The sequence below is a fragment of the Lagenorhynchus albirostris genome, chromosome 18 (genome assembly GCF_949774975.1).
Source record: "Lagenorhynchus albirostris chromosome 18, mLagAlb1.1, whole genome shotgun sequence".
NCBI classification, from domain to species: Eukaryota; Metazoa; Chordata; class Mammalia; order Artiodactyla; family Delphinidae; genus Lagenorhynchus; species Lagenorhynchus albirostris.
The window spans coordinates 76,577,870-76,605,728 of NC_083112.1; the positions used below are offsets into that span (position 1 = coordinate 76,577,870).

General features: G+C 51.4%; 1 protein-coding gene across 1 annotated transcript; it reads right to left on the reverse strand.

The window, feature by feature from the left end:
- Positions 1 to 100: 100 nt before the first annotated feature.
- On the reverse strand, positions 101 to 27,828 carry RAB20 (RAB20, member RAS oncogene family). Its single transcript, XM_060129548.1, has 2 exons — positions 27,406 to 27,828; positions 101 to 1,087 (listed from the first exon to the last, which is right to left on the reverse strand). The coding sequence occupies exons 1-2, from the start codon at positions 27,575 to 27,577 to the stop codon at positions 552 to 554; spliced, it is 708 nt and encodes a 235-aa protein (XP_059985531.1). The 5' UTR covers positions 27,578 to 27,828; the 3' UTR covers positions 101 to 551.
- Between the last annotated feature and the right edge of the window lie 31 nt (positions 27,829 to 27,859).

Genomic DNA, 27,859 nt, shown 5'->3' on the forward strand with positions numbered 1-27,859 from the left:
ACATGCCTTAAGCTCACAGCCATCACTCGAGCCCCCCCAGCAAGGAGCCCATGGGAGCACGAATAAAGTCTAAATCAAAGTTCTTCTCAAAATCCTTTTTAATAATACATGTGGCTCACAATGCTGCGACCGATATAAAAAACATTGATTCCTGATTTTGTATAAATTAACATTTATCGAGAATCATTACGATGCATCAGGGTACAAGTACCGAACGGTAGGACCGAAGATAAATCACAGTGAGCAGAAACGTTTGAAAGTCACACAGGTGCCGAGACAGCCGAAAACCTTCCGTCAGAGGCCAGGTGTGAAGACGGGGCAGCCAGGGGACGGCGGTCTCCGGGAGCCCGGCTCTGCAGGGGGCTCCCCTGGACGGTTCGTCCACTCCCCACCTCCCAGGGCAGCGATGTACGTGGGGGACCAGTCACGGGGACCTTCGCTACTGGCTGGCATTTCCACCCGGTCTCCTCCTCCGAGTGCAGTTCTACAAAGTGACCCCCGATCTTCTCCTCTGACCGTCCGTGCACCCTGGGGGGCCGGGCCTGGGCACGTCAGGCGCAGCACCCAGATCTGGTCCGTGCGGGCGGCCTGGAGCTGGTGATGTCCACGGTCTGCGGCGGCCCCTGGGCCCTCTGCTGCAGGATCACGGGCACCACCATGTCGAACAGGGTTTCGAACAGCAGATCCACGTTGTGCCCGGTCTTGGCGCTGGTCTCGAAGCACATCTGCTCCGCGGCCGGCACGTCCTTTTCATCCAGCATCTTGTACTTGAGGATCTTTTTGTAAAAGGCCATCGCGTCCTCCGGCTGCACCTGCTTCGGCAGCCTGGGGGCTGCACAGCCGCCGCCGCCAGCCAGCCCAGGGCCCTGCCCTCCTTCCTGGCCGCCCTCCCCGGGCCCCTCCTCACTCAGGTCCACCTTGTTTCCCACGATGGCGAAGAGGCAGTCGGCGCTGGCCGTGTCCGTCAGGCCCAAGAACCTGTCCTCCAGCTCCAGGAGGCTCTGGGCATGGTTCACGTCGTAGGTGAGGATGACGGCGGCCGCCCCCCGGCAGTACATGGAGCCCAGGCCATGGAACTGCTCGCGCCCTGGGGGCGAGGGGGGAGAAAGATACAGTTACCTCTCCTCTCTGGCAGTGCCCCCCGACCATGCCGCCAGGGACCCCTGGGAGGGACCATGGAATCGTGACCCCAAACGTAGGTGTGGCTGGAGCTGAACGGGATGGAGACCCTGCTGTGCAGAAAGACGGGGTGATGGTCAGTCCCCACGGCCAGCAGGTCCTGCACAGCCCCGTCCACCCACCGCAGTGAACCCACGAGACGGAGGAAGACAGCCGGGCCCTGCTTTCCCCCAATGGGCGGTGGTGTGGCTTTTGCTCCTATCTCTGCGTCTTACACGGGGATGTTTACCCGCGACGCTCCCGCCAAGGGTCCTGCTCCTCTCGATGACACACTCTGTACCACCTCCCAGCGTGGCAGTCGTGCTGACGTGGCACCAGGCAAGTCTGTGTTCCCGGGGAGAGCAGAGCTCCCCGGGCCCAAGGCCCTGCCCCACCTCCAAGGCCACCTCCCCACCCGCAGGCTGCGGACCTCCTGGAGAAGGCCTCAGAAGTGAGTGTGTCGGAACAGAGAACACGCCCAGTAAGGAAATGCCCTCTCTTTGAGGGAAGACAGAGCAACTTCACTTTCGAGCCAAGCTGGGCACCGCTGTGCACGCCACACGGCGAAGCAGGTATGGACATCCCGCCACCGACGGCTGGCCCCACCCCTGAAGCCTGGGCCCCGGCCTGCCCAGGGTGGGGAAGTGACAGCGGATGCAGGCGGCCCCGGGCCCCCCAGACCTCCTCCCACCTCTTCCTCCCTCCCTCCCCTGCCCGTGGGCACCAATCAGGGCTGCACAGGCCCCAGGTGACAGCCCCTGTGCAGGGGCTGAGGCCTTCCTTGCCTTTTCAGTTTTATCTCCCTTGGGCCGACCTCCTTCTCTCTGGTCTTTTGGGGAGAGGGTGGGCACTTCCCGGGGCTTCTGCTGACTGTGACTCCCAGGGGCCCCTGGCCCCCTTCCAGGTCCCCCTTCTGTCCTGGCCTGTCCCTCGTCCCTCTGAGCCCCGACGCAGACGCTCAGCACAGCCCCAAGTGGAGGTCTCGGTCATGCAGCTAACAGACACCTGTCTCCACCAGGGAGGACAGGACCTGTGGCTTTACTCGCCCCCCACCCCCCGGCCCCGCGCTCGGTGCCGCTAATGTGCTGTGTAAGTGAAGCCACAAATCATCCCCTCCATGTGTTTTTTTTTTTAAAAAAAAAGGACAACACAGTTTTTCTCTCATGTAAGATTTCTTGGTTTGTTTCGTAACAATTTGTTCTCATTTGCTAGGTGGTAGGAGTCTCAATCATGTCAGAGGCTGAATTCACACCCTGCACCCATCTCAACTCCCACCTTTACTCTGAACTGCAGACCCAGGGGAAGACACTGGGGGAGGGGAAGAGGGTAAGGAGAGGGGCAAGGGAGAGGGAGGGGGACAGAGGGAGGGAGGGAAAACCTTGATGGGTTAAACCCCCAAAGAACTGAAATTTCGTCACACTTGAATACCTTTATTCCTTCATATCAAATCATCAGAAGCCCTGTATGTAAAAGGCCCAGATCACAGTAAGCGGCAAGGCCAGTGCCCCTCACCTTGGGGTCTCCGGAGGCCAAGCGTGACCACGTTTGTTCCCAGGTTTTCCCCAATGGCCCCCTTGGTTTCCCTTCTTCCTCATTCACGATGGGAAGACGGTTCACTGACTCCATGGAGGGAAGTTCATAAATGCAAAACGGGGCCCCTCCTGAAGCCATCCCAGGCCCCGGGACCAATCACACCTCCTACGGCTGCCGTCTGAGTTCACACCCTCCATGGGCGGAGGGAAAACCCCCTGGACCTGGGTGTGTAACAGAGAAGAGCAAACCTGACTCCAAAGTGGATCTATTCCTTTGGCACTAACCCTGGGCTCTGACGCCTGTGCTGAGTCACGCTGGCTCTGCCCCTTTGTAAAAGAATGTTGCCTAGAGCCTGAAATATGCAGGAGAGCCCATTCTCCAGGCTCTGACCTTTAAAGGTATAACTCTTTTCCATTCATATAGAGATAAAGTTGCAGAACAGAAAAATAACAACTGTCTTGTTGGAGATTAATAGGAACGTTGTGCCCTGACCTCTGGACAGCTGTGAAAACCAAGGATACAGGCACCAAGGGCGTGCAACAACCAGCCACACCCCCTGCCGTTTCAGTAGGAAAGAGGCCTGGATTCTGTTAATAATTGGGAAAGGTGGGTCTTTGGGACCGCCAGTGCACCGCCTTCTCGGTCCGCTGGAATTGCAAATAAAGTGGCTTTTCTTTGCCCCAAAAACTTGTCTCTCAATTTACTGGCATGGTGTGCAGTGAGCAGTACGAGGCTGGACTCCATAACAGGTAGGCCTCCCTGGGAGGGCCCCCACCCCACCCTGCTCCACGGAGGAGCCCAGGATTGACGTCACCTGAAGCACACTTGCCCACATTCACTGGTCCTTGCAGACCTAATCAATCACCCTTGACATGCCTCTCCCTAAATGGAATCCGGACTCCCGAAGAACCGGGCCCGGAGTTTGCTTTCATTCCTCTGTGGGGTGCATGTGGGGCAGCAGCCCCCCGACAATCATTGCGCCTTGAGCCTCTGTGCTCCACGCCACCCACCCTCCAAAGCACCCAGCCTCTCGGTGCCCGCAGGACCACATTTCCTCCCTGAAGGACGAGGCGGGTGGGGCAGGTGGGTGGGCAGACAAGGCACCAGGGAGGACAGGGTCAGGGTGGGATCGTCTGCCCCTGTCCTGGATGCAGATGCAAAGACCCCCGTGTCAATGACGGCAGTGGACTGAAAGTTGCCCAGCTCTTACGTGCTTGCACAATGCGACCATCTGAGTCCACACTCCCCAGGTAACACCAACACTTCATCCCTGACATCCTGCACCTGACCCCCCCGCCCAGGGCTCCTTCTCCATCAGGCAAAGCACCAAACCCCCAGCTCATCCCAGCAGTAGCCCCCAGCCAAGCCACCTCAAGATTCCCCCCGACTGCCTCTGATGAAAGGCTGTTCCTCTGCTGCAGTCTCTAGTTTGGGCTACAGAGCCCCCCGTTGACTACAGTGGGGACAGAGCCCAGGAGTCCATGACCTTGAACAGGGAAAGGTGTAATCTCTATCCTCACCATCCTCTAACTGAAAGTTAGCATTTCCTTCCATAGACACATTGCAACAAACCAGAAATGGCTACAGGAAGCAAACCCTGTGCTGTGTCGCCGACAGAAATAACAGAGGCTTTCAATCCACACTGCAGTTGTGTATGTCTATCGTCAGCTCAAAATCTCAACGGCTATTAGACCTGCCAGTAAAGAAAACCTGGTTTCCTGGGAAAACCTGGTGTTTTATGGCATGCGTTGAAGTTCAGAAAAAGGGTCACAGGCTGGTGCCACTCGGATACAAGGGGATCCGTGGCACAAAAGAAATGGAGAAGCCCTGGTCCAGGGGTCTTCGCAGCTCGTATGGAAGGCGTGACACCTCCACACAGCTACTTATACAAAATATAGTGATCTTTGCCATTAAACCAGGTTTCAGCCAAATGGCCAAGAAATACAGAGGATTCCACCCCAATCATTCTGAAACGGCGACATGCTGGCCCCAGCCGGCTGGCAACGTGCCAGCCCTGGAGACAGCGGCCTGTGGAGAAGGACGCTGCGCCCAGAAGGGCCACACGGGCTACACCTGACAGTCGTCATCGCCCTCGCTCGGAGCAGGACCCCAAGCCAGGGACCTGCTTCTCCAGCGAGGCCCCAAGTGGCCCCCAAGTGATCGGACGGGGAGGCAAACTGGAGGGGGTGACGCCCCAGCCAGGACCGGCAGGAGTTGGAGGGACGCGTCCTGCGATCCCGCAGTGGTCCCGAGGATGAGAGCCACTTCCTGGAAAGCAAGTTCACAGCTGCTGGGCTCCTGCCCCGGTCTGCTGGGAAGGGCAGCCTGCCTACCCTCGGGGTGCTCCGGAATTTGGCACCCGAAGAGCACATTCCCTCCTTGTGCATACCAACAGCAGGTCAGCCCGCTGACTAATAATTTAATTATGAAAGTCTCATGTCAAATGACACCGTGAGCTTACGGGCAGAAACTAACCAGCATTCTCCCATCCCTTCGTGGACCCCCATGGGAGATGAAGAGCAACGCGTCTTCCAAAACTGGCAATAGGAAACGTTAGCCAAGAAGCAAAGAAAACCAAGAAATGCTTCCCCATCATTACCACTGAGCTGGGACCCTTCCTTTCACACAGGCTCATCTCACAGACGGCGAGCCTGGCAGCAAGAGGTTTTTCCAACAGCTAAAAATGCCGTCAGCTCCCACCCGCCAGACTTCACAGGAGGGTGACAGAGTGGCGTGCCGGCCATCCCGGGAGAATCGCTTCCAGCTCTGTTACATAGTTCTCTGAGGACAGCGGGCACCTGTTCATGCCTAGGCCCAAAATAGTTTTCCTTTCCAGATAAAAATGTCTCGTTTGCCTTTAAAAAACCAAGAAAGTAAATAATAATAGTACCAAAAGAGAAAGCAGAATAACTAAAGGAAGTAGGAACTAAAGCATCCCAAAGCCAACCTGAAAAGAGGTGGACAAGAGCTGCTGATCAAATCCCACGGTCTGTCAGCTACCCATCAACCAGCGCAAACAAGTCAAATACCGTTACCCCAGCTAAAGAATTTACAATTATGCAGTTTCATGCTTCAAATTCTTTATATATATATATATATATATATATACACCACATTTACTTATTTTATTATTTTATTTTGGCTGCATTGGACTCCACTGCTGCGCGCGCGCTTTCTCTAGTTGCGGTGAGCAGGGGCTACTCTTCGTTGCGGTGCACGGGCTTCTCATTGCGGTGGCTCCTCTTGTTGCGGAGCACGGGCTCTAGGCATGCGGGCGTCAGTAGTTGTGGCACGTGGGCTCAATAGTTGTGGCTCGCGGGCTCTAGAGCGCAGACTCAGTAGTTGTGGTGCACGGGCTCGTGGGATCTTCCCGGACCAGGGCTCGAACCCGTGTCCCCTGCATTGTGGTGACTGCGCCACCAGGCAAGCCCCCCATGCTTGAAATTCTTAAATATCATTTTGGATGTAATCTGGAGCTTTAAGGCTGCTTTCAAAGGAGCGTCGTGCCCATAATCAGACAGGCTAGTCCGACAGGGAACAAAGGTTCTGAATTTAGTCCTAATTGCATTTAAGTGGGAGCCTGGTATTTCTGGCATCACAGAGGCGGTGAAGACTAAGTGGGGAGGTGGTGAGACAAGGCCGCTTGCGGTTGGCTCTGGGCGTACTGGAACCCAAGGCTGCTGAGTAAGTTTTCCAGTAGTCTGTGAATGTGCGCTGAGCCGGAAGCCAGGCCCCTGGTGCTAGCCCATTGTAATGGCAGCTCCTGGACCCCTCAGAGCGATGACTTCCTCATCGGTGATGGGCTTAAACTGGGATGCTCACAGGTTCCCTTCCCACGTACTCAAATCGGGTATTTCTCTCTCTCTCTGTCTCTCTCTCTCTCCACCTCTCTCTCTCTCTCTCTCTCTCTCTCCCCCTCTCTCTGTCTCTCTGTCTCTCTCTCTCTCCACCTCTCTCTCTGTCTCTCTGTCTCTCTGTCTCTGTCTCTCTCTCTCCCTCTCTCTGTCTCTCTGTCTCTCTGTCTCTCTGTCTCTCTGTCTCTCTCTCTCTCCCTCTGTCCCTCTCTCTCTCTCCACCTCTCTCTCTCTCTCTCCCCCTCTGTCCCTCTCTCTCTCTCCACCTCTCTCTCTCTCTCTCCACCTCTCTCTCTCTCTCTCCCCCTCTCTCTGTCTCTCTGTCTCTCTCTCTCCACCTCTCTGTCTCTCTCTCTCCCTCTCTCTGTCTCTCTGTCTCTCTGTCTCTCTCTGTCTCTCTCTCTCTCTGTCTCTCTCTCTCCCTCTGTCCCTCTCTCTCTCTCTCTCTCTCTCTCTCCCCCTCTCTGTCTCTCTGTCTCTCTCTCTCTCCACCTCTCTCTCTCTCTCTCTCTCTCTCCCTCTGTCCCTCTCTCTCTCTCCACCTCTCTCTCTCTCTCCCTCTCTCTCTCTCTCTCTCTCCCCTTCTCTCCCCAACCCAGGTCCCTTAGCACCAATTCCAAAGCTGCAGCTCTAGGAGTTTTGGCAGTCTCCTTTACTTCGTGGTCCAATTCTGGGGATGCCAGGGCACTGGGCTAACCCTGCACCAGCCCTGAGGCGGCAATAAGAAAAATCACAAGTTGTTTCCAGTTTAACCAGCACAGCGGAGGGTCAGGCTGCCAGGCTTGGCGTACGTGGCCCCTGCCGTACAGCCTGCCATGGCATTGGAGACAGGGGTCGGAGAGAGGGGCCCAGCCTCCTTCACCTCCAGGAAGCGGCCTGGGCTCCCTGGCCGTGGGTGGACCGCAGGGCTTCAGGACGGGTGGACGTGGGACTGCCCAGGAGCTCTGGCCTGTCTGTGACGCAAATCAAGGAGTGACTGTCTCACTTGGGTGTATCCTCGTTGTTGCATATTACAGAATTTCCTTCTATTTTTCAAGCTGCATAATATTCCATTGTATGCATAGACCACATTTTCTTATCTATTCATCTGTCAAAGGACATGTAAGTTGCTTCCATTCGTGACTACAGTGAATAAAGCCGCAAGGAACTTGGAGGTGCTGACAAGTCAGTCGCAGGACAAACACTGCGCGACTCCACTTCTAGGAAGCATTTAAAATAGTCAGATTCATAGAACCGAACAGCAGAATGGTGGTGGCCAGGGTCTGTGGGGAGGGGACATGGGGAGTCACTTAGCCACGGGCATAAAGTTTCACCAGCACGATGCAAAACTTATGGAGATGAGCTGTGCAAACGCAACCCGGTAGCTGAGGTCAGCCACAGTGTAACGTGCACTTAACAACATGTAAGAGGGTAGCTTAAGGGTTCTTACCACAATAAAATAAAATTAACAAACAAGAAATGACACGTTAAGCTTGGTGTCGCCAACACAGTTCAGGGGTGGGCGTGAGTTATCCTGATGGTTAAGGAGAAACACAGAATCTGTTAACAATACCACCAGCATCCGATCAGACACATCCTAGAACGAACTCCTGATATGCAACAAAACTGGCTGGACGTGGATGGGCAAGTCCAGGGCAGCTGGAGAGGGAGGCCAGCTGGCCACAGCGGACGGGGTCCCGGGGGAGGACCTAACAGGTTTGCCGGAGCCCTAAGTCAGGTCTTCAGAATCACAAATCAAGAAAGGCACTGTCCATTCGCCCAGAGAGCCGATTCCATTCTCTACACGTGGAGTGGGAACCCAGGATACCAATGGGGTGGTCTGCTACAGGGGATGAGAGATTAATCTCCATCATCCCTTCCCGGCCCAGGTACAGGAAACACTGGACTCATGGCCGGAAGGAAGCTGGCTCGGCGTTATAACCGTCAACAAGTCCTCGGCGTTCAGCAAACTCACACCGTCTCCCCAGTAACCACACCAAGTGGGCCTTCCCCTGCCCACATTTCACAGAGGGAGAAACCAAGGCACAGAAAGCACAGGATGTGGCCCACAGAAGCAGGAAGGTGGAGCCCAGAGCCAGGACACGGTACCGGAGACCAGGCCGTCTGAGGTCTAACCGCCTACAAAGAGCCCAACTCCCAGACAGACTGTCTGGATTAACCCTCACCGTGTGCCCTGGGGGCAGGTCCTTAACTCCCTGGGCCTCTGTTTCCCATCACCCAAATGTGGACAGTACCCACCCAAAGGGGCTGGTGAAAACGGAATTAATTTACTCCATGGGCCGGAGCTGTGCCTGGCGCGTGTGAAGCCCTCCGTGAGTGCTGGTTAATTAAACCGTGACTCAGATTCCTCCCAAACTTCAGGGTCGGCTCCACCATCCCAGGGCCGCCCCCGTCTGAGCTCTTCATCAGCACATGTACTGTCCCCCGGGGCCCGCTGGTCACCTTTGCTGCTGACCGATCTCCTACACCTTCCGTATGTGTATGAGGCTTGCCTTCCGAGGACGACCTTCTCCCCATTTCTCGGGGACACTCTGTCATGTGGCTGCCACCCACTGTGTAACTGGAACTGAAAACCAGCCCAGGGCAGGAGGACAGAGGTCAGTGGCCACAATCACCCCAACCTGCTGCTAGACAATGAAGATCAAATGCCTGATTGCTTTCTCTTCGATGCTCCAGCGTCCTCTGGCCAGATGACCACCCCGAGCGTCGCGTCCTTTTGGCTTAAATAGTTTTAAATAACCCAATGGGTGGTACGGCCGCCAGAAACCATGTTACAACACTGGCTGCACATTTTAAACAGGGGAGGGGGCAGCTTTTAAAAAACAGTGACGCTCGGACCCCCTACCCCAGAGCACAGGAGCTAGGATCCGGCAGGGCAGGGGTGTGGGTATCCAATCCCTTTAAATGTACCCCCGGAGAATGTGACGTGCAGCCGCTAAGCAGAAGTGGGAGGTAAGAGGCAGTCATTCAGGGTAAGAATCAGAACGACCCTTATTCCTTATTCCTCGTCAAGCAGACAGAACAGAACCGGGAGCGGATCCTTATTTCCTGGTAGAGTGAGGTCTACCAGGAAATCTAAGTGCAGACAGTGAAAGAAAGAGGAACTTTAAAAACGCCCACAGAAATATCGATGTGGCAACATGAAGATAAAAAAACCCAGATCCACAGAACCAGAGAGGGGAGCAATTAAAACTCCAGGGCGACCTCAGAGATGGGCCCCAGCACAGCCCGGAGAAACTCAGCCCAGAATGAGCAGTGACGCCCTTCCCTTCTGAGAGATGCTTAAAACATGAAACAAAATCCTTTTCTAAAGCTTCCAAGTTCCACCCGCAGCATTATAAATAATACTACCTGAAGGATGACTTTAGTTCCATTGTGTTCAGTGTGACGCAATTTGACTACAGGTTACAGTCACAGGGAAGATCTGGAACGTTCCCTCTGCGTGTATGTGTCTCTACACTGATAGCGAATCTGGTGAGAGAACAGCCGTGGAAACAGCTGCCCCCCAGGAACGTTCGCAAAGAACAGATGCTTAGAGCTCTTTTCATGCAGTCAGAAGATGGGTCCACGTGTCTTCCCAGGGTGATAAAAGGGGTCGGCTGTGTGGAGCCACCGCTGGGCACAGCTGCCTCCACCTGTGTGTGCAAACTGAGGGGGCAACAGGGCACGGACACTTCATCTGAGAACCCACCCCCCACGCAGAGGCTCCGGGAAACGAGGGCGTGATCCACCACCGACCGTCGTGCCGTGCGTGACGCTTAATTTTACGTGTCAGCGTGGCCAGGCCGTGGTGCCCGGCTCTGTGGTCCGATGCAAGTCTAAATGTTGCCAGGAAGGTATTTTTTTTTAAGTGTGATTAACATCGGCAATCACTGACTTCGCAAAGCAGATCACCTACCATAATGTCGGTGGGCCTCGTCCAATCAGTTGAAGGGCTTTAAGAGCAAAGACTGAGACTTCCTGGAGAAGAAGGAACAATGTCCACATGGAGGGACCTCGTCAAGCAGACAGAACAGAACCGGGAGCTATTCTGGCTCTCAGAGCGAGTGCACTGCATGTGCTTAACTTTCCCAAGAGCTAACCCATCTAGAGCACTCACTACGTCCGAGCCCTTTACACGCATGGCCGTTTACTCCCTCCCATCCCCTGGCGGGGACTGTGGCCTCATTTGCACCCCCAGGCCTGAAGCAAACGCTGACAGAGGAGCACAAAGGCCAGGGGCACACAGGCAGCGAATGGCAGAGGCGGGTCCTGAACCCTGGCCACCGGGTCCAGGGTCCAGGGTCCAGGGGCTGCACTGTCAGATCAAGTCCTGCTCCAAGAAGGGTGAGCGGGACAAAACTGGGCTTGAAAAAGAATGGCAGTATTTCAAAGTCTAGAATAAGTAACAATGGGATGCTTTCTGCAATAGCTCTCTCATCAGAAATTGAGCAAATCCCAAAAGGCAAGATAAGCACCAACAGCGAAAGCAGGAGTCCTCCGGTAGAAGCACGTCCCACAGGGTGTGGACGCCCTGCAGGGATTCTTCTCAGATGGTGACAGCAACGCCAAGACGGGGCTGGAGGCTGCCCCGCACTTTCCCATCTACGCGGGCTTAAAGCTTGGCCTCAGCGACCGGGCGGCATCACCCAGGGAGCAGACCCTTCCCACTGCCCTGCCTGAGGGTCACCTACAGGAACCTCACGAAAATTCCACGCAGGCAGAGACTGATCCAACAGCCACCAGCTGGAGATGAAAGTCGAGAAGTTGAAAAGGAAAAAAATCCTACCCCACCATATTACTGGGGTATCTTTTCTGCCAGAAGGAAGACCTAAAACCTCAACACAGATTAATGAATGACACCGTCAAAGGCGGTGATTAGATAACACTTTAAAGATAAACTATTATTTTAAATCCAATAATCCAACTTAGTTGCTTGCATTTATAGGTCCTTTAGTTTTGTTCTTAATCGTCTGTGACCATTAAAAGGCATTCTAAACATAGCCATGCTTCATGACACAAAGCCAATGATTATTCTTTGAGTCTAGGAAGCCCACGGGCTTACACTAGTAACGAAATGAAAAACAGCTTTTCCGTTTCATCTGACTACCAGATCAGTCAGCAACTATTTAACGACGGTCATCCTGACCCACGCCTGTAAAATGAGACTTTCTTCCTTCTATAAGTAAAGGAACCCAAACCCCAAATGATTTCCAACTAAAGAAATGGCAACATACGGGGAAGAGGAAAAGTGTTTCAGAAAAACGGATTTCTTTTCGCATTTCAATACATATACAATGACATTTACCCAAATCAGCATACGTGTCACCTCTGCTGTTTCTGTTTCGCAATTTGAAGGCTGAACAAAAACCAAGAATACATCATATGCCGTACGAACCCCCCAAATACTTACCTGCACATGAGTTAATCCCTTGCCTGTGACTCACTGACGGGGCTTCATGAAATAATTCTCAAGGTCATATAATTATAACTGGAATTTAATTCTCAAATTGCTTCACTCTTTTCAGACATGGATTTACTAAAAATAATTCAATAACAAGACCAAATACTTCAAATAAAGGGACCTTCTTTAACACTCTAGTATTAAGAAAAAAGGCAAATCCAAAGAAAATACACTTACGTAACAGATTTAACTTTAAAAAACAAAAACTCTCACGTACCAGGATATTAAATCCAATATCCTTTACCTTCAACAGATACTCTGCTGTCCTGTGAGAATTACTTTTTAAAATGAGATTATCAGGGGCTTCCCTGGTGGCGCAGTGGTTGAGAATCTGCCTGCTAATGCAGGGGACATGGGTTCGAGCACTGATCTGGGAGGATCCCACATGCCGCAGAGCAACTAGGCCCGTGAGCCACAGCTACTGAGCCTGCGCGTCTGGAGCCTGTGCTCCGCAACAAGAGAGGCCGCGATAGTGAGAGGCCCGCGCACCGCGATGAAGAGTGGCCCCCGCTCGCCGCAACTGGAGAAAGCCCTCGCACAGAAACGAAGACCCAACACAGCCAAAAATAAATAAATAAACAAATGTGGGGTTAAAAAAAAAAGAGACTATCAAAGAAAAAGTCAATTATTTGCGAAATTCTCTACTTATTAAAGCAGGAAACTAAAATCATTTCAGATCTTTTGAAGCAAGTTTTAACTTGATTCAAAGACAAGACTGAACTGCAAATACCATGTTAAGAAAACTCTTTAACTCTATAAAGGGTTTTCTCAAGATATTAAGTTATCTAGAATGGGTTCTTATCTGGAGTACCCCACTCAGTCAATACCCCAGTTATTTCTAACAGAATGTTTCTGTCTTCTTCTCCATAATATAAAGTCTTCTGAGAAATACACAGCAGAGAACAAATGTTTTCCTGTTACAATCACCTCCCTTATCCGAGGTCTCACTTTCCGAGGTTTCACTTTCCGAGGTTTCAGATGACACTTGGTTAACCACAGTCCAAAAATATTAAATGGAAAATTTCAGAAATAAGCAAGTCATGTTTTGAATTGTGTGCTGTTTCACTACAGGGTATTGTTATAATTGTTCTACTTTATTTTTAGTTATTGTTGTTCATCGCTTACTGTGCCTAATTTATAAGTTAAACTTTATCATATGTATGTGCGTATAAGAAAAATATAACATGTATAGGGCTTGGTACCATCCACAGTTTCAGGCATCCACTGGGGGTCTCGGAACGCGTCCCCCAAGGATAAGCAGGGAGCGCTGTAATTCTAACCCAAGGGAAGTATATGAAACCTTTCCTGAACAGTCCTACGGAAACAAAGGATCTTACGTATGTTTACAATGTCTAGGTACCTCTTGCTTAACAGATTGGGTGTGTTCTAATAAAATTCCCTAGAAAGTACATTTTCCATAGACACACATTGTAAAATCAGAAACACCTTCTGGGGATGATTGGGTACCTAGATATAACTGTATCAATTTAACAGTGCAAAAACCCTTTCAAATCAATCATATCAAAGTATTCTGTTTGAACTTAGTTTACCATATTTAAATATAATGATATTATGCTATACATAAAAGTAAACACTTTAAATAATTCCCTAGAATAGACAAATTCACAGAGATAGAAAGCAAAAAAGGGGTTACCAGGGGCTGGAGGGAGGGGGATGGGTTTTGTGTTTAATGGGGTTGGAGCTTCAGTTGGAAGATGAAAACGTTCTGGAGATGATGGTGGTGACAGTTGAACATGCTTAATACCAGCAAGCTGTACACTTAAAAATGAGTAAAACGCTGTGTTATGTGTATTTTACCACAAAAAAATCCCCTATGGTTAAAAATAGACAGACGATAGAGAGAGGTAGAAGGACGATGATGGACAGATGAGTGACAGGTAGAAAGATGATGGACAGATATGGTAGAACTGCATGTAAAGACAGCACCAGCGAGTGCCAGTGGCCTGACCCTCGCCCTTCTGGAAACTCACAGCTCATCTGCCCGCGGCTGCAGCAAGCCCAGGCTCATGACCTGGACCTTGAATCACCTAGCGATGCGGTTAAAATCCAGGTTCTCATTGGGAAGGTCTGGGCGGGGCCTGGATTCTGCGGCTGCCGCCCTGGGGCTCCCACGAGGAGCAGTGGCAGGGGGACGGTGACCATGGAGCAGTCCCGGGAGGCTCTCATCACCCCAAGACGCGTGCAGCAGTAACACGGCCAACCCTGCAGCCCAGCCCTGCGTGTGCCGCGTCTGCGCGTCCCCCTCTGCCGCCCCCTCCCTGGTCCTCGGCGCCCGGGGAACAGCTACAGACAGAGCAGCTGCTCAACCGGGGAAGCTGAAAGGCGACACTGCCAGGGCCCGCGGTCACACAGTAACTAACCAGAGTTAATCAGACTGGAAATCACTTAGGTTCGGAATGTGCTTTTGCAATTGCTATAGAAAAGGGGCCCGGCTAAGAGAACAGTAGGTCAACAGGCTTTGAAAAGTGGGAGCAACGTATCCTCACACAGCCCAGGGGTTGTTGAAAACAAGCCACACATGGCACCGTGATGTGAGGCCACACCACTCACGGCCACCCCGGAAGCAAGAGCCTCACAGGAGGGCTCCCGTCACGACAGAAACTCAGAAAGTGTTAAAAACGTCCTCCATTCACATGGACTTGTCCTTTTTCGGGACAAGCGGCCAGGCAGAAAGGAAGAACTGCTGTCCCCTGGCTCCCTGGGATGGCATCCTCACCAGTTCCCTTCAATCAGCTGAATCCCGTTCCTCTAACCGAGTCAGCTCGTGCTCCCTTCAGGTCGGCACAGAGCCCACCCTGGCTGCAGTGTCACTCCGAGCGCCACGCAGAGTGTCAAGCTAGATGGGTGTGCACACACACGCACACACAGACATGTACAACACATACACACACGCACGTGTATACCTACATGCACGTGCATGCACATGTACAACACATGCAGACACACACATGCATACATATACCTACATGCACACACGCGCACACACAGACATGTACAACACACACATGCACGTGTATACCTACATGCACACACATGCACATGTACAACACATTCAGACACACACACGTATACCTACGTGCACACATGCACACACATATACCTACAGTACACACATGCACACAAGCACATGTATACCTACATGCACACACATGTATAACACACACATGCACACACGCACATGCACACCTAATGCACCTCGTCCTCCCCACCATTAGTGGCACAACTGTACGGATCTCGAAGCAGAGGCCCAGAGCAGCCACACAGCTGCTCAAGGACCCGCAGGACGTAAGCAGCTCATAACCCCGACAGCGGCAGGAATACCTTGGGTAAGGGAACGCCAGACGATGAGCTTTAATGGCGGTGGAGGGCCTCTGAATTCTGTTAGGACAAGAACGAGATCTGGGCAAGCATTGTTTAAGCAATTCCACCCTGACACGTGTTAAAAGATGATTTTCAAGAAAGGGCAAAATCATAACTCTCCCACAGATGCAAAAAATAAACACATGTTAAAGATCTTGGTGATCTCATTTAACGAGGGAGCCCGACCGATGTCACGAGCAGCTCAGAGACGTCAAGAGGGCACAGGTGTCCACGGGCCACAGATGCAGGAGCCCTGGGTTCACGGAGGAAAACAGGAACACGCAGAGAGCAGCCCGGGAATGATCAAGTCTTGTGCAAATGGAGGCGAACTGTTTTCTCCACAAAGAAGAGTGACCACCACACACCCTCAACTCTAACCCAGTCCCTAATAATGCCCTCCAGTCACCCACACACAGCAGGGGCACCTACACACCACAGGCCTGAGGCCGCCTTCCTCCGCCAGGCCTGTTCTCCAAGACAGAAGGGTTTTGTTGTTTTTTTTTAATTTATTAGTTTTGGCTGCTTTGGGTCTTCGTTGCTGCACGCAGGCTTTCTCTAGTTGCGGCAAGCGGGGGCCACTCTTCGTTGCGGTGCGCGGGCTTCTCATCGCCGTGGCTTCTCTTGTTGTGCAGCACAGGCTTTAGGCGTGTGGGCTTCAGTAGTTGTGATGCGTGGGCTCAGTAGTTGTGGCGCATGGCCTTAGCTGCTCCGCTGCATGTGGGATCTTCCCGGACCAGGGCTTGAACCCGTGTCCCCTGCATTGGCAGGTGGATTCTTAACCCACTGTGCCACCAGGAAGCCCCCAGAAATGCTTCTGATGCCTGGGTTCAGGCATTTGTGGAAATACAAGTGGCCCTTCAACAATGGGGAACCAAATAAATATCATGAACCCAGGAAAAAAGCGAGGTCCCAGCCCCGCACCCTCTTTCAAATAGCAGATGAGAAATCACAGACAAACCGGAAATCAAAACTTCTAACGCAGGCCACTGAAATCAAAAGTTGTAAATGTAAATGCTAGTCACTGGCCGTCTAATAACATCCATCCTCCATCACGGGCCCAGCGCGCACTCACGAGGGCATGGGGGGGGCGAGGGCAGTAGGCCTCCTTCTCTTCTTGTCAGTGCCCGCTGTGCTGCTTCACTTGTTCTGCTCTGTCTGGGTGCTACCCAGGCGTGAGGGAGCCAGTCTGCATCTCTCCCTGGTCTCCGTGGATGGCGTTCCAGGGCAGCGTGTCGGGGGAGCATTCTGCCCGCGGAGGGCACTGAAGTTAAGTGCCTGGGCACCCACGCAGTGGTGGGAAGAGTGGAAAGGAACCCACTAACTGCGATGAGAAGCCGACCTCAATCCGGGCTCCCCAGCATTCAGCATGACCTGAGCCTTAGCTTCCTGGCTTGCGAAAGGGAGGTGATAAAAATACCAAGCCCACAGGGCTTCCCTGGTGGCGCAGCGGTAGAGGCGCAGCCTGCCGACGCAGGGGATGCCGGTTCGTGCCCTGGTCCGGGAACATCCCACATGCCGCGGAGCAGCTGGGCCCGTGAGCCATGGCCGCTGCGCTTGCGCGTCCGGAGCCTGTGCTCCGCAACGGTGAGAGGCCCGCGTACCGCAAAAAAAAAAAAAAAAAAAAAAACCAACCCCACAAAGTAGTTGTAGGAAATAAGAGACAAGGTCCCCAAAGCACTCAGCATGGTGTCTGGCACCGCTGAAGCCAAGGTAATCCCTGCTATTCACACAGGCAGGAGCCCCAGGAAGGAAGGGCCGTGAGTCAGCAACCTGGACGGCCTCGGAAAACACTTCGCAAGCCAGCTTTCCTCAGGACACCACCCTGATTTCTGAGAAGACTGTAGCAGCGGAGGATTTTAAAGCACAGGGGCCCCTAAAATTAAAAGCAGCGTCCATGATGGAGGGACAGGCGGCATGAAATAAGGTGTAAACAGTGTGAAGACTTTGGTTAAGGAGCCACAGGTCCCTAGCTCCAGCCCCTTTTCTGCACCAACCGGTTCTCGGACGTTGGACAAATAACTTCCCGCGGCTGTCTCTTCATCTGAAAGAGGAAGAGGCTGAAAAAGTGGATCTTTAAATCCTGCTCTAGTTTTACAGGATTACACCGGACTCTGCGTGCCCCTGCGACGTGGGTACCTGCAATGGATATGCCAAGTTTACTGACACCTGCTGTGCTCGGAAATGAAGACCCTCCAGAGCTGAAGGATGCTCCTGCAATGGTCCGACTGGTCTCAACTTTGCTGCAGGCAAACCCAGAGAGGTCAACGCTGAGTTCCACGTTGCTCATAGGTCCAAGGCTATTTGAGCCAAAAGAATGGGAAACTGAGCAGTGGGCAGCTAAGCTATTTCAGAGACCTGAGAACAGCCCACAGAGGCCGGGCCAGCGTGAGGGAAGCCACCAGTTCACACCCACTTCCTCCTGGTCCAAAGAACAGATCAACCAGTGTTTATGAAACACTTTGCAGGAGATACACGCTCAGCTTGGCCTTTTCTTGGAATAGAAATACTAGTGTGAGGTTGGGTTCGCTTGGGCTGGGCAGGAAGGCAGATCTCAGAGAAGAGCTGGTTTTGAAGGCTGGGTGAAAACACGGGGATAAGTGGCCGAGGCAGCTGTCACCAGCCTCCACACGTGAGTCTCTTTCCAAAGGACTCTGCTGATGAGACAGAGGGAGCCATTAAACTTGTCTGTTTTATGGCCACGGCTGAAAGCTTATAATCTGGGTCTTTTCTTCCCAGTGCCTCTCTCCAAGCGCCCTGCCTTTCCAGCAACACTTCTGTGACGCTGGCAGAGAAATCAACGAAATTTTCATTGCCTAACTGCCCACATGTGGGTGCGGCAAGTCAGCTAAGAAAAACAAGAAACAGACCGTTCTCTTCATAAGTGTTTAAGAGCTAACTAACTAGTTCACGACACAGACTATCTCCCAAGTCGGTACATGGAAATGTAAGTATCTCAACAAATGGAAGCTAAAACAAAAACTGGCTTTTTAACCAGTGGTGTTGGGTCAGCTTGGCGTTCAACATACACTGACTATAAAACCCAAACGTCTACCTCCTAGGTGGTTGACCCGAGAGGTGAAAACTTACGTTCATACAAAAACCTCTATGTGAAAGCTTACAGTGACTACTCGTAATCACTCAAAACTGAAACAACCCAAATATCCTTGAACTGGTGGATAGATAACTGGCGATGGTATATCCATACAGCGGAACGTTACTCAACAATTAACAGGACTGAACAGCACAGGTGGATCTCAAATGCATTAAGCAAAAGAAGTTAGACTCAAGATGCTCCATCCTGTATGCTCCTAGAAAAGACAACTATAGGGGCTTCCCTGGTGGTCCGGCGGGTAAGACTCGGCGCTCCCAACGCAGGGGGCCTGCGTTCGATCCCTGGTCAGGGAACAGGACCCCACACGCATGCCGCAACGAAGAAGCCCGAATGCTGCAACTAAGACCCGGAACAGCCAAAATAAATCTAATAAATAATAAATAAATAAATATTTTAAAAAGAAAAGAAAAGACAACTATAGGGACAGGAAACAGATCCATGTTACCAGGGGCTGGGGTAAGTAGAGAAGGTGACTCAGAGAGACCAGGGATTTGTTTTAAATGATGGAAATAGTTTGTATTTGGGTTGTGCTTGTGTTACACAACTGTATATGTTTGTCAAAACTCCTATAACTAAAAAATCAGGGTGAACTTTACTGCTTATGGGCAAACATTCAATAAACCTTACTTAAAACAAACCAAGATAATCTACCAACACCCAAAAACTATTATATAGGCAAAACTTGTGGAGTTTTAAGCTACAAAGCCAAAAGCTTTTAAAATTCATGTGGGAAGGAAAACTCCAAGGTTTACCTCGATAGCACATTAAACGATAGCACATTAAATTGCACGTTAAATCGCCTTATACTGTCATTTAAAGAAGAGAACAGGTGAGAAGTTCTGAGTCAAGGTTGTGGCATATATAAGAGAAGCACGTCTTTCCAGAATCATTTTTTGGAACTGAAGATGAACAAGAATTATAAATCAACAGTCCTTATACCCAGACATAACTATAATTCAAAACATACATGCACACCCTATGTTCATAGCAGCACTATTCACAATAGCCAAGACATGGAAACAACCTAAATGTCCATCAACAGATGAATGGATGAAGAAGATGTGGTACATATATACAATGGAATATGACTCAACCATCAAAAAGAATGAAATAACGCCATTTGCAGCAGTATGGATGGATCTAGAGATCATCCTACGAAGCAAAGTAAGTCAGAAAGAGAAAGACAAATACCATATGATATCACTTATATGTGAAATCTAAAATATGATACAAATCAACATATCTACAAAACAGAAACAGACTCACAGACGCAGAGAACAGACTTGTGGTTGCCAAGGGGGAGGAGGGGTGGGGAGGGAAGGATTGGGAGTTTGGGATTAGCAGAGGCAAAACTATTATGAGTAGGATGGATAAGCAACAAGGTCTCTATAGCGCATGGAACTATATTCAGTATTCTGTGACAAACCATAATGGAAAAGAATATGAAAAACGTATATATGTGCGTGTAACTGAGTCACTTTGCTATACAGAAGAAACTAACACAACACTGTAAATCAATTATACTTCTACAAAAAATTTTTTTAAATAAATCAATAGTCTTCATCTTTGTTTTCAGCACTTGGAAAGTACTGTGCCACTTCCTTCTGGCCGCCATGGTTTCTGATGAGTTATCTGCTGTCATTATAATCTTTTTTCCTCCTTTGACCGCTTTCAAGATGTTTTCCTTGTCTTTAGTTTTTGGAGTTTGGGTTTCTTTGGGTTTATCCTGTTTGTGATGCTCTCGGATTCGGGAATCCTCAGGTTTATGTGTGTTGCCAGATTTGGACAGTTTTCAGGCATTATTCCTGCTATTCCTTTTCAGCCCCACCCTCTCTCCTCTCCTTCCAAGACCCCAATGACACGATGTTAGATCTTTTATCCACAGGTCCCTGCGGCTCTGTTCATTTTCATTCTGTTTTCTCTCCGTATTTCAGATCGGGTGAGCTGATGGTTCTATCTTCCAGTTCCTGGCTTCCTTCCTCTCTCTCCTCCATTCCCTCACTGAGTCCATCCACCAAGTCTTTTATTTGGGTTGTATTATTTCAGCTCAGAAATTTCCACGAGGTCTTCTTTTGATCTATTTTTCTGAGCCTCTCTATTTTTTCTCATTGGTTTAGTGCGACGGTTACTGCTCACGGAAGCTTTCTTGCGGTGGCGGCTTTGAAGCCTTGGTCGGATAACGCTGCCATCTCTGCCATCTTGGTGCTGGTATCTATTCATTGCCTTTTTGGATTCAGTTTGAGATCTTCCTGGTTCTTGTACGATGAGTGATTTCTGATTGAAACCTGGACATTTTCATACTGCGTTATGAGACTCTGGGTCTTACTTAAACCTTGCATTTTGGCTGGTTCCCTCTGACATCAACTCGGCATGAGCTGAGGGGCCGGGCACGCACTGCCTCTCTTCTGGAAAACGCCCAAGTTTCCCACGTAGCCTCCCGTGGCCCCATGAAGTGGGCAGGGTGGGGGCAGCTTGTTACCACCTGCCGGACATGAGAGCCCACCACCCTAGCAGGCCTTCTCCAACACCCCCTAGTGGAGGAGTTGGGGTGCCTCATTACCACCAGGCAGGGGGGAAGCCCTCGTTCCTGCAAGGCCTTCTGGGTGGGTGTGGGTCCAGTGTTTCCTGTGTGTAGGCTAGAGTATGGCAGTTAGTGTCTAAAAGGCTTCTGTCTTACTGTGCTACCTCTCTCCTGGTCCTCTGGTGAGAGAGTAGCCTTTTTTGTCTTGTTTTGTCCGTAGCCTTTGGCATTTCTAAATTTCTGGTTTCTTGAGCTCCAAGTCTGGGATACATGAGGCAAAAAGGAAACCCAGGGAGCTCACCACGGGGTCACCCTTTGGATCCCGAGGTCCCTGGGCAGTCTGCCCTCTTCTCTCCATCTTTCAGAGTCTTCTTATGCTTGTTTTATCTATAATACCCCAAAGTTTTTAGCTGTAATTAGTGGGAAGAGGAAGGGAAAGTACTTCTGCTCCAGCTGCCCAGAAACAGGAGTCCCAGTGTGTTATTCTCCGTCTCTAAACAGACTCGTAATGTATCAAAGTCAAAAGAGACAGGAGTCTCTGAAGAGTTGTTTCAAGAGCACATATAATTGACGTCAGGAACCAGTATTTCCTCACCAGGCATACACCGGCCTATTTTTGGCTGCATTACAGGGCCCATGACAATGACATTTTTACACTGATTTTATCATTCAGAGTCAATACATCATTAAGACCATAAAACTGCAAACTTCGGCCGCTCCAAATCGTTCCCATTGCTTTCAACGACTTCATCCAGCAAAACTTAGCTTAAAAAGAAAATACTGCAGAGTAAAATGCTAGTCTGTGGAGAACGTAAAAATGAATACAACCCAAATGCTTCCCTCCAAGAGCTTGTAAGTCAGAGGAAAGACAAACCGGTAACAAAACAGATAAAAGGCAGAACGCAGTAAGGCACACCAGGTCACGTGGCAGTACAGTCCGGAGCAAGCAGGAATCTGGCGCTACCGTGACTGCTTCACAAAGTATGTGACCTTGGAAGATGGGACAAAATTCAAGTTGGGGATCGCCAGGAGAGGGGACGTCCCGGAGAGAGAGATGCCACAAGCAAAGGTGAAAACAGAGGCGGACAGGGCACGTGTGACAAATTCCAAATAGCACCTCTGGCTCAGCCCTGAGGCACCTGACTCCATAACAGGAGGACAAGAGGAAAGGGGCCGCGAGAGTCTGTCGTCACAGTGACGAAGCCCTCATTCTAAGAATAAAAACTCCTTTAAACTCATGTATGTACACACATGTACATGTGTGTAAATTTTTTTTTTCACAAAGAGAGAAGTTCTGTGAAGTCTCAGCCAGGTGAGAGGGGTTCAATTAGGAATCATCAAGTTTCTATTTCTCCTGCGAACTTAAAGACGACGAAGCGTGGAATTATCGCCCAGAGACATTAACATGATCCAGCTATTAGTTCACAAATGTGGTGGACCTCAATTGGTTAAAGTCTCCCGAATCGCACCACACTAGTAAGCCTGAAATACCTCCCCCCACCCACCCCCAGAATTCCCAGCACCGCCTCCAGGGAGACTCCGGGCGGACCTCCCAGCACGTGCAGCTGTGCCCTGGCAGCCTTCGTCCTCTGAGATCTCTCCGTACAATGGCTCTCTGTCCACCCTGCTGAGCCCAGACAGTAGATTTTCTTCCACCTACCCTAATACCCACATTCATATTCAGGTCACTGTTTCTGCTCAAGAAAGCAAAGGAATTCTACAAATGACGCCTTGACCCCAGAGGACGCCCATTCAAAATCTTCAGTAGTGCTAAAGATGTGACCCACCCACAAAGAGGTGGGCCTCCCACAAAGACATGGACCACCCACAAAGATGTGGACCACCCACAAAGATGTGGACCACCACAGAGACACTGACACACCTACCAAGACATGGACCACCCACAAAGATGTGGAACACCCACAAAGATGTGGACCACCCACAAAGATACTGACCCACCTACCAAGACATGGACCACCCACAAAGATATGGACCATCTACAAAGATGTGGACCACCTACAAAGACACTGACCCACCTACCAAGACGTGGACCACCCACAAAGATATGGACCACCCACAAAGATGTGGACCACCTACAAAGATGTGGACCACCTACAAAGACACTGACCCACCTACCAAGACGTGGGCCACCCACAAAGATATGGACCACCCACAAAGATATGGACCACCTACAAAGATGTGGACCACCTACAAAGACACTGACCCACCTACCAAGACGTGGGCCACCCACAAAGATATGGACCACCCACAAAGATATGGACCACCTACAAAGATGTGGACCACCTACAAAGACACTGACCCACCTACCAAGACGTGGACCACCCACAAAGATATGGACCACCCACAAAGATGTGGACCACCTACAAAGATGTGGACCACCTACAAAGACACTGACCCACCTACCAAGACGTGGGCCACCCACAAAGATATGGACCACCCACAAAGATATGGACCACCTACAAAGATGTGGACCACCTACAAAGACACTGACCCACCTACCAAGACGTGGGCCACCCACAAAGATATGGACCACCCACAAAGATATGGACCACCTACAAAGATGTGGACCACCTACAAAGACACTGACCCACCTACCAAGACGTGGACCACCCACAAAGATATGGACCACCCACAAAGATGTGGACCACCTACAACACAGGCTTTGCAGGCTTAGCTTCCAGATCCCAAACCTAATCTAAGATTTATTTCCAAGAACAGTTTTTCAGTAGGAGCCCAGGCTAATCTTAATCCAGGCCCCACCCTCCCCCAATCTAGCTCTGAGTGGACACCCAGGAGAAATCTGAGAGCTGCGTGTCAGAGTTTAACTGAACCAGGGGTCTCCTCAATCCCTAAATGCTAAACTCCTCGGGGAGTTTCTAAAGCTACAGAAAGACTTTTAGAAAAGTACTTTCCTTTTTATGTGACCTAAACCAGGAGTCAGCAAACTATTCTGCAAACTATTCTGCACAGGGCCAGGGTGAATGTTTTTGTCTTTCTGTGTTTTATGGTCTCTGCTGCAGCCACTAGCTCTGCTGCTGTAAAACACTGGGTGGGCGGGGCGCCAATAACACTACGTAGGGCAACGGGGAGGTCCAGGTCAGCCCCCAGATCTGCAGAAAGGGGAGGTCATCCGCTAGATGCCCCGTGTCACACCAATCCTGCTTGTCGCGATTAGGACCTCAAGACGCACTCAGCAGCTGCACTGATAAATTAAGAGAGCTAAGAGCCGCGTCCTCCACCACTGGCCCCGTGCACACGTGGCACGGGCTGCCCACCCACTTCTGTGCCAGTCTCGCGAGGCTCAACACGCGGCCCCCGCAGTCCGGTCCGAAGCGCCAAGGATCAGCAACTCCGCGTCCCCTGGCAAAGACGGCTCTTCTCCAGGCGGGTCCACAACGCTGCCGCCTCTTCCAACCTGAACGAACCCCACTTCCGACACAGCATCCCCACCATCCCCCGGATCTAGAAGCGGGGCAGGGGGCTGCGGCTTCCACGCAGAGCAGAAGGAGCGTGACCAGGGCTCGTGGTCCTCAGATGGACAGTCCGTGTCTTCTGGCGTCTTCACTCACGCCCCACCCCACGCCCCACAGATGCTCCCCCAGGACAGCACAGCCGTTCACAGGATGCAGGCTCTCGGTCCTGCACAGGAGGCCCAGACCTCCTAGCTAACTTCACGGCAGGAGCAATTACATTCCCCTCCCACAGAAACCGCGATTTCACGACCCGGAACTGCAGCATCCTCTCCTGAGCTGCACTCAAGTTGTTCAAGGGAAAGATCTTCAATCAAGTGCTCTGAACCTCACCTCTCTTGGAGCCACTAAGTCTGTGGTCATTGGTTACGACAGCAGTAGGAAACTAAAACTGATACTGGGAGTGGGATGCTGCTGTAATGAATGCAGAAGTGGCTTTGGAATTGGGCAACGCGCAGAGCCTGGGAGAATTCGAGAAACTTGGTGGAACCAGCTCCAGCCCCATCTACTGTCGCACTCCCTTGGAAGCAGTCCTGTACCAGCTGACTAAGAGAACTACCCAAGAGCCCAGCAAATCTCTCCGCGCTCTGGCTCACTCACCGCTCCGCCGGCAGGCTTCGGGCAGCAGCTGTCATTTTTCTTATTCAACACCCTCCCACCTCACCCACGCCACGTGACCAAGAGCAGCGATCAAAACCGTGCATCCTCTAGCTGGTCCCCGTCCTTCTGCCTCAGCTACAAAAATTAAAACAAACGCAACTTAGAAGACAATGTGGAATATAAAGGAAGTTTAAGGGCAAGGCAAAAGGAGGAAAAAAAGAGAGAATCGCCTAAAAGTTAAACTTTTGCATTTCCAACAAGGATAACCTAAGAGGCAAAGATTCATACCTGCCTTTTCCCTCCAAGCTGCACATAACCCCACCGTCCTTGGGGAGCCAGGCACAGAGGTGGCCTGTGTCACTGCTGCCTCTGAGCCTCGGTCACCCTGAATGTGTGTACACAGGAGGTGAGCAATGTGGAGAAGGGGCCTGGGGCCCCCAGTGCCCACACTCCGGGTTCCGGGAAGAAGGCGGCAGCCCGGGCAGCCAGGAAGTGAGTCGCGGCCCCCGGGAGCCCAACAAGATACCGAGGACATCTCATCAGCCTTATTACAAAATTCTCTGGCAGTCGAGAATCCAGCTGCACCACGTCCTTGGCACCGAAGAAGAAAGTGGTTGATCGAAATTACACTGCTCCTTCATACCCGGGATGCCAAGACGCCTGCTGACACCAAAGGTCAGCTCCTGTTCCGGAAACACCACGCCACGTGGTAAAGGTCAGCTTCCAACAGCAGCCACCAGAGGCCTCTGGGTTTGGGTCTCCCAGCTCCAACCCTGCATCACCCTCTTATAAACCAAGGACAGCAGTGAGGCCCAACCAGTCAACCAAAGGAGCCTCAGGACCAGCCTCGTACCAAACAGGCAGACGCATCGTGTTAACGTGGTCTGATTTCTACAGCCCTCGTTCCACCGCTACCAAATGCTTAGTGCCAGAGAGTCCGCTTAGGTAACGGATCTTAGAGGAACTTCACTCACTCTGAAGCCTGGAGGTGGAGAACAGAGCAGGGAAGGTACACTTGTACCTCGGAGAGGCTGTTTTCAGAGCATGTTTTCAAATAAATTAGTCAAGATGTTAACAGCCATAACAACAAAAAAAGACAGCAGCAGAGAAAGCAGGAGGGAGAGAGGAGGGGTAGACGTCCGAGAGCGGCCTTCATGAATTCAGTTTTAAAAACAAGGTGAGTTATAATCCTGTTTATTCAGCTGACTGGTGCACCCAAGTTGGCAATTTTAAAATTCTGGACCAGACCTTCCAGAATACATATCACTTCTTAAAGTGCAGACATTTAGGGAATTCCCTGGCAGTCCAGTGGTTAGGACTCTGTGCTTTCACCACCATGGGCCCAGGTTCGATCCCTGGTCAGGGAAATAAGATCCTGCAAGCCGCATGGCACAAGGTAAAATAAAACAAAACAAAACAAATAAAAAACTTACGTGCAGACATTTAAAAAGTCAGGCCTTAAAGTTTCAGGCTTTCAAAAAGTCATGCCCATTGCAAACGGGCCATACTATTTACAGTTTATTTACTTGCGGTACCTTATTCGTTTTCATGGGGAAGGAAATATATTCTATTGTAACACTCTAACGTCAGTGTAATTATTGACTTAACAAACTGAAAGCTTGAATCAAGACCCTCTGATATACTGTACTTTTGAAAAAACACAAATATACTACACGCACCAAAAATAATTACTACCTATCTTAAAAATGCTTCTACAGACAATCACTTCAAAACCCCATAACACACACGAGCCTAGATCACGCGGCTGATAAGTGGAAAATGCAGACATGCCTGGCACTGAGGGAGGAGAACTGAGTTCTGCTTCCTACTTTCCTGCCTAAACCCTCAGGGAGTTCAGAGCCTCTGTTTTCTCTTTTGTAAGGACAGGTAATTTATACTAGCTCTGCTCACCCCTCAGCAAGGCTGTTGTGGATAGCAGCTGAGATCCTGTCGGTGGGAGCACTTAAATGCCTCTGGTTGCCACTAGCTGGCTGGGCTGGGTGCTCTGGTACGCAAGTCACCAGCACACTCTCTGGAGCCCAGGGTGTTCTCCGGGACCGTCGCTAAGATGCACCCAGTGGCTGAACAGTTTCCCAACCAGCAAAGGAGTCAAGTAAGAGGGGCCAAGGGTGGTCCCACACTGTGACTAGGGGCCTGATCCCGGAGATGCAGACACCTGCGGAGCAAGGGCCGGATCCTGTGTGGGGCAGGACGTGCCTACCCTGGGGGACCCTGCCCTGGGAGACCCCGGCCCTGAGGGACCCCTGCCCTGGGGGACGCTTCTCTCCAGCTGGAAGCCCCTCACCCCTCACCTGCAGTGTCCCAGATGGAGATGTTGTAGGAGCGCCACTGCTTCAGGTAGAAGGCACCGCCCACCGTGCTGACCGTGTCCGGGAAGCGCCGCTCCATGTACCTCTGCAGCAGCGACGTCTTGCCCACGTTCATGTCCCCCAAAAGTACGATCTTCCCGTCGGGCTTCCTCATCTTCCGGCAGAAGGCACCCCTCCCTTTTTCCCGCGCCCTCTGGCCCGTGCGCCCGGAGTGCGGCTAGAGCAGCCGGACGCGCCGAGGCTGCTCAGACCCGGGACTCGTGGAGACTCGGACTCGCGGGGACCCCGAACTTGTACCCTCTCCTCCGGACGCCTGGGAATGCGGAAGAGGAAGCGCGTCTCCACGCTGGGCTGGAGCCTGGGACCCAGACCGACGGTCACCTCGGGCGCCCAGACCGCGGCGGTCGGCACCAGGTCCAGGGCGCCCCGGCCCCGC